Source organism: Etheostoma spectabile, chromosome 3, assembly GCF_008692095.1.
Source record: "Etheostoma spectabile isolate EspeVRDwgs_2016 chromosome 3, UIUC_Espe_1.0, whole genome shotgun sequence".
Taxonomy (NCBI): Eukaryota; Metazoa; Chordata; class Actinopteri; order Perciformes; family Percidae; genus Etheostoma; species Etheostoma spectabile.
This window is the reverse complement of record NC_045735.1, coordinates 27,898,565-27,905,905: the sequence shown is the minus strand read 5'-3', so window position 1 is coordinate 27,905,905 and position 7,341 is coordinate 27,898,565. Positions and strand designations below refer to the sequence as shown.

At 42.2% G+C, this 7,341-nt stretch overlaps 1 protein-coding gene across 3 annotated transcripts in view; it reads left to right on the top strand.

Moving 5' to 3' along the window:
* Positions 1-6,984, top strand: part of c3h19orf47 (chromosome 3 C19orf47 homolog) — a 10,292-nt gene extending 3,308 nt beyond the window's left edge. Inside the window, exons 3-8 of one of the 3 annotated variants that reach the window (XM_032508022.1) lie at positions 1,742-1,856; positions 2,059-2,140; positions 5,189-5,314; positions 5,438-5,512; positions 6,070-6,143; positions 6,235-6,984. In XM_032508022.1, the coding sequence (XP_032363913.1) occupies positions 1,742-1,856; positions 2,059-2,140; positions 5,189-5,314; positions 5,438-5,512; positions 6,070-6,143; positions 6,235-6,786 (1,024 nt within the window). In that variant the 3' untranslated portion in view covers positions 6,787-6,984. Of the gene's footprint in view, positions 1-1,741; positions 1,857-2,058; positions 2,141-5,188; positions 5,315-5,437; positions 5,588-6,069; positions 6,144-6,234 lie in introns of all 3 variants that reach the window. The other 2 variants (XM_032508015.1, XM_032508018.1) reach the window with 2 other exon arrangements.
* Positions 6,985-7,341: the final 357 nt, after the last annotated feature.

The following is a 7,341-nucleotide window of genomic DNA, read 5'->3' as shown; positions in this document are numbered from 1 at the left end:
TTAAGGCTTAAGCATGGAATGACTAGAAAATAAAAACCTCAGTAGACAAAAAATTTCATTTAAACATGTGTGGGACAAAACATTTAAGCTTTTCTAGCTGCTTTTGCTTGGCAAACTGAGTAGCAAACTCAGATTTACTTGTATATTTTAAAAAATCACGCATGGAAATTAGGGCTGCACAATTAATCGAATTTTAATCGCGATCACGATTTGGACTTCCCACGATCAAATTTGCGTAATCGAGCGATTATTTTTTATAAAGCGTCATTTCATAGAACGCTCCGGGTTTTTTGCAAAGCCAATCTCCCGCTCCGTAAAGCCGTCTGCTCATGAGCCAGTCAAAGTAGTTCACTGCACCGCGCAGCTAAGTTTCTAGATGTAGACAGTCCCAGAGGACAGAGCAGCGTGAGGAAATCTCAACAGTCGGTAATACGTCGGTCTCAAGGTTTACCAGTTTACCAGTAAACGCAACACTTTGGTCCCATCTGTTGTTTTTCCGACAACAGCAGTGAGCGTGCTAGTTCGGTGCTAGTAGCGTCTGTTAGCTGTTAGCTCCTCTAGGACGCACCGGTGCTAATGTCCTCGCATCCCTGCAATGCTGTTTATTGATTGGTTTAATTTTGCGTCACATGACCCATTTATCTGTACAGCCGTGCCTGTGTTGGATCTTTCTACGCTCTCTCGTCCTACTCCTCTCCTCTTACTCTCCGCGCCCCGCCACACAGCGGCCGCCGGTCCACACTTCTGACATTTGTCTACAGTTTTAATTTTTTTTAACACAGCTGTATATTGTTAAGTATGAGGGGGCAAACCTGTATTTGTACCAGTGTTTCCGCGGGTAACTCTGCTATCGCGGCCGCTACGGCGAAGAACACAGAAGAAGTTATTGAATGCAGCTGACTTCAGTTGGTAGAGTAACAGCGTGGAAGACGCAGCTGCTGGACCGAAGCCTGGACCAGAGATGTGACCCATGGTCAGAATATCATAGTTCAGAAAAATGCAGCGCTGTAATGATAAAGACGTTTCATACACACGACGTGTGTTTCCGCTGTTCGACCCGTGCTGGACCCGTTCATAATGAGTCAGCCGTCTCCCTGTGAGTAGCGTCCATCACACTCCCTGTTGTAGTTATAAATAGCCTATGTGACAATAAAATTTGTTTTGGTTAAAATCAACAAATAATCGTGAGAATAATCGCAATCAAAATTTTGATCAAAAATAATCGTGATTATCATTTTGGCCATAATCGTGCAGCCCTAATGGAAATGTACATTAAAAAAATGTTGCGTCAATAATCGGTTTAGAATCGGATCGTGAGGTGCCAGGAGAGTCCCACCCCTAGTTCCAACTGACTTTTTACAAACAAAACAAATTTGTAAACATGAAGACAAAAGTCTCATAACCATATCATATAATCCTGTGGTGGCTTGTGAGAACGGTGCCAATCAAACAACCGCATGGACCAATCGCCACTGGTTCCAAGTAACTTGGTTTGGTTTGTTTTGTTTTTGGTGAGAATACAAAGCGGCACAGTCACAGCATTCTGTGATTTTTGGGACATTTTATAAATTTAAAGTAATTATAACGGCTGTCGGTGAATTAAAACGGTGCAGTGAATAATGTAGCTGTTCGTCCATGTCTGCTGTCGGTGTGAATTAATGGGCAACGATGCCCATTGTTTTACTTTGATCCATACTATGGGAACAGACGTACATTACTTTGATTATTCATGTCATTGCAGAATTCACAAGAACATGCTGATGGACCTCAGTAAAGACATCATGATGGACCTCGGCATTACAGTCATTGGCGACATCATTGCCATTCTTAAACATGCCAAGCAGGTCTACAGGCAGGTGAGATCTGACTTAACTGTATCATGCTGAAGTATGTAAAAATGAATAGTGCATTGTCATTGGTGCAGGCATGTACAGACAAAACCCACTGGGACATCTCCATTATTGTTGTGGATGCAGTCATGGAGAATGGATGTCTTTCAAAGCTAATGCAGTAGACTGTTAGTTTACATAACCACTGTAACGTGTATCCCTTCTTCAGGACATGTGCAAAATGGCCACTGAAGCCATCTCCTCAGGACAGACCAGTGTTAAAGCTGAGCTCAGAAGAACCGCCAATACTCGTGAGTACCTACATTTTTAGGTTTCTAGATCAATCATCATTAAAACAGATTTTCATTGCCATGAATTATAGGGATTTATTTTTAAATTGAAGTTTAGGGCCGCAACAGAATGAGTGAAGCTGTAACTCGTTTTCTTTCATTTAAACGTTTGGAAAACCTCTTTTATTTTGACTCATTTCACCCAATGTACTACATTGCTTAATTGCAGTGAGACAACCAGTTGTACGATGATAGAGTTGTTAAACCAAGGAAGCCAGCATTTTACATGTGTTCAAGGAAGTTAACCATAGGGTTGGGTAAAAAAGTCAATATGTCAGTATCAAAATGCTTCCTCTTGCTACTACACTGGGGCAAATCATTGATGTTTTCAAAAATGTACACAAGTGCACTAACTGGATTTTACACCTTTTTACTAAAGTATGTTCTGAAGGAGAAAAACTCAGGTTGTGAAGTCACATTATTGATTTGAAGAAGGCCTGAAACCTTGTCAGAATAAATATATTTCTCTATATTTACTTTAAAAAAAGTTCACCATGTATTTAGATACAGTGGTGTGAAAAAGTGTTTGCCCCCTTCCTCATTCCGGTCCTTGCAGTTTGTTCACATAAGTGTTTCGGAACATCAAACCAATTTAAACAATAGTCAAGGACACACAAGTAAACACAAAATGCAATTGTAAATGAAGGTGTTTATTATAAAGGTGAAAAAAATTCCAAACCATCATGGCCCGTGTGAAAAAGTGATTGCCCCCCTTGTTTAAACATACTATAACTGTGGTTGTCCACACCTGGTTCAATTTCTCTAGCCACACCCAGGCCTGATTATGCCACACCTGTTCACAATCAAGGCATCATAATAGAAGCTGCTTGAAACAGTAAGGTCCACCAGAAGATCCTTAAAAGCTACACATCATGCCGGACCCAAGAAATTCAGGAACAATTGAGAAAGAAGTATTGAGCTCATCAGTCTGGAAAGGGTTTAAAGCCATTTCCAAAGCTTTGGAAACCAGCAAACCACAGTGAGAGCCATTATCCACAAATGGCAAAGACATGGAACAGTGGTGAACCTTCCCAGGAGTGGCCGGCCGCCCAAAATTACCCCAAGAGCGCAGCGACGACTCATCCAAGAGGTCACAAAAGACCCCACAACAACGTCCAAAGAACTGCAGGCCTCACTTGCCTCAGTTAAGGTCAGCGTTCATGCCTCCACCATCAGGAAAAGACTGGGCAAAAATGGCCTGCATGGCAGAGTTCCAAGGAGAAAACCACTGCTGAGCAAAAAGAACATCAAAGCTTGTCTCAATTTCTCCACAACAATCTTGATGATCCCCAAGACTTGGGACAACATTCTGTGGACCGATGAGACAAAAGTGGAATCTTTGGAAGGGTGTGTGTCCAAGTATATCTGGCGTAGAAGGAACACTGCATTTCAAAAAGAACATTATACCAACAGTAAAATATGGTGGTGGTAGTGTGATGGTCTGGGGTGTTTTGCGGTTCAGGACCTGGAAGACTTGCCGTGGTAAAAGGAATGAATTCTGCTGTCTACCAAGAGACCTGAAGGAGAATGTCCGACCATCTGTTGTGTACTCAAGCTGAAACAAACTTGGGTTCTGCAGCAGGACAATGATCCTAAACACACCAGCAAGTCCACCACCGAATAGCTGAAGAAAAACAAAATGAAGACTTTGGAGTGGCCTAGCCAAGGTCCTGACTGAATCATATGAGATGTTGTGGTATGACCTTAAAAAGGCGTAATGCTCGAAAACCCTTAATGTAACTGAATTAGGACAATTCTGCAAAGATGAGTGGGCCAAAATTCCTCCAGGACGCTGTAAAAGCCTCATTGCACGTTACGCAAAACCTTGTTGCAGTTGTTGCTGCTAAGGGTGGCCCAACCAGTTATTAGGTTAGGGGGCAATCACTTTTTCACACAGGGCCATGATGGTTTGGATTTTTTTTTTCACCTTTAATAATAACACCTTCATTTACAAATTGCATTTTGTGTTTACTTGTGTTGTCCTTGACTATTGTTTAAATGGTTTGATGTTCCGAAACACTTAAGTGTGACAAACATGCAAAGGAACAGGAAATGAGGAAGGGGGCAAACACTTTTTCACACCACTGTACATAGATATACATGAAAATATTTTTCAAAAACATACATTTGCAACAATACAAAACCCTGCAATTCACAGCTTTTGCCATTTTGACTAGGCTCCGATTCTGTACAATTTTATACCACCGTAATCATTGGCTGTGGCCGGCAATAGCTAAATATATATATTTTTTAAAACATTTACTTAATGTTTAGGATTTAAAGTCACTCCCCCCACCTCCCAAAAAAACATATCTACGGCCATTCAAGCTGTAAACAATAGTATTGTTACATAGAATTATTGGTTGGCAAGTTGGACTTGCATCAGCAGAGTAATCGGTGTTGTAGTCAATTAGCCAAAGTGTGTTGAATATTAAACCAACTGGTTTACAGGATTTGTAGTTGTCATTTCAACATCAGGGTCTAAGAAAATATAATGTAATTTGATAAAAATGTTGTAAATGTGTATTGTCTTACATGTACAGTGAAATGCATTATTGTTCATGTGCAATCAACGTTCACTAGTTTTCAGCAAGATGTAAAATTTTGTTGGATTGGCACGAGTATGTAAAACCTAATTTCCCAATAGCATTTTATTTTTAAAGAATAGCCTACAAGGGACATTTTTGACTAGCTATAAGTGTCATTGTTGGTAATGAGGCATATTTAAGGATATTTGATTCAGTTACAAGAGAGTAAAATAAGTAAATTAGCCTAATGTAATGTTACCAGAACAAACTGCAACACTTAGTTTGTTGGACCTGAAGTACCAGGTTTTACAAGACCTACTTTTTTCACACATTTTCTTTTATACCCACTTGTAATTTTGGCGTGTCTATAATTGTGAAGCCCAGGTGTCCTCTGATCTGGTCTTGGTAACAGAACACAAAGAGTTCCTATAGGAAACAAACTAATCCAAAGCTACTATAAAAGTGTCTGCTTTTTCCTCAGCTGCCACTCGTATGATTGCCAATGCTTTGAGCAGTGACTCGCCGCCGGCCACTCCAGCCCGCCGACCTGACAACCGTCTCTCGGTCACAGTGTCCAACATGCAAGCAAACAAGAGTGGCAAAGCAGGTAGATATCATGGAAAAGTTCCCTTTCACCCCGTATATACCTCAGTTCCTTTCCCTCTGGAGCCTTAAGTCCTGTCCTTATTTTTACCTCTGTTTAATCCCCGTGTACCTACCACTTTGTCAGTCGTAAGTCAGCCAGCTGACGAGGGGAACGGTTTGCCAGCAGTGAAGCGTCGCCGTGTGACAGCTGAGATGGAAGGCAAGTACATTATCAACATGCCCAAAGGCTCCACGTCTCGTACACGCCGCATCCTGGCCCAGCAGGCCAAGAAAGGTAGGCCTGACCTGGTGGTCTCGCCGACAACTCGCTGCAGTAGTGCTGATGATCCACACAGCTAATCAATACTAATGGTTTTCATGAACGATTCTTTATACTAAAATTTCATTCCTGTCATAGTTTAATTCCTTGTCTTTCTTATACTAACCACTGCACTGACAACTATTCCCTCCGCCAAACTGCTCGTTTCTCCTTTGTCTCACATCACTTACATCGCACTCGTCATTAAATCTTTGGCTATGGTCTTTTTTTCCCCTTGACATGAATCCTCCGATGGGTTCTATCTCTGAAAAGAGCTGCAACATTGTAAATTGCTCATAATTATTTCATGAAATAAATAGAAAAAAATACATTTATAGATAAAGATCTATCTATCTGTGGGGGAAAAAAGAATATTTTGACTTAAATGTTGTGAGCTTGTGCACCACAAGACCTAATTACTAGTAGTAATAACTATTTTTGCTCTACTCCTTGAAAAGGTTTGAAACGCACCTCTGTGTTTGCAAGACTTGGGGCTGAATCAAAGGCAGACACAACAACCAGCAATACCAAGGTGAGGCCTGGCAGTAGATTTCTGTAGCTTTCTTCGTATTGGATGAAGGCGGCAAGATAAGTTCTGTGCTCATTTTGCTCGTGTTTGGCAGCCCACCGGTGTGTTCAGTCGTCTTGGCGGTGGGGATGAGGAGCAAGACGGGCCGATGCCAGGCACAACAGTTGGAAACATCAATGTAGACGACGAGGAGGACAGTGATGGAGAAGGCTCCGTCCTCCAGTATGCCGGCGTCCTCAAGAGAAGCCTTCCCTCCCAGAAGAAAGAGACGGCCACGAAACCAGCCCCGACCACCCTGCGGCGCCTGGGAGGCAAATTCAAACTACCTCCTTCTGACACTCCCACCTCCTCCGCTTCTTCCTCCCCTAATGGCATCCCCCCTGCCAAGGTTAGTGTGCTTCAGAGACTGGGGAGGCTCCCTGCCACGCACCTGAGTGCCGCTGTGTCGCAAACACCTGCTGACACACAGGACAACAGAGTGACCAGCACCAGGCCCAAAGCCCAGGAGGGGCCGACCATAGCAAGCTCCAAGGTCAGCAGCAGCACTGGGACCGGAGGAGGAGGAGGGGGGGGAGAGTCTCTGGGGGCCCAGATGGACATTAGGGCTATTAGTGTTTTTAAGAGACTGGGCAGTAAGAAAACCTAACGCATAAATCCCTCAGAAAAGTATTCAGACTCTTTCTATTCTTCCTTTATAGAATTCACTCCTTTTCTGCATTTATCCTGGCAACATGTAGTACAGCAAGTTGGAGTGTTACTTTTGTTCAGCCTGAGTTTATGGATGGTTTTAATGCTGCTTTGTGGCTTTAGGGTTATTTTTAAACAAAAATAGATTATTTGTGTTCACACTTTAGTCATGTTGCCATTGGGAAAACCATCTTTTGTTTAGTGTCCGAGGATGTTTAATGTGAGGACTCAAAGTTCTCTCTGTATTGTGTCGCTCAACCAGATAGCTAACAATTTTAATTATACCTGCCATTTCAACCAAGCTGCCATAATGGTAGTTTTAATTTTACCCCGTAACTCCACATATAAGGATGCTGCTGCCTAAACTTCCCTAGTTGTAGAGTCCTCCTGAGTAGAGTAGTAGTGGTCATTTCATTTGACTGAAAGTGAATTGTTTCTGATGTAAAAGTTACAGATAAAACCTTCTTTTTCACACCTCAGACATGTTAGGTTGTATTCTTCAAGTTAACACGCA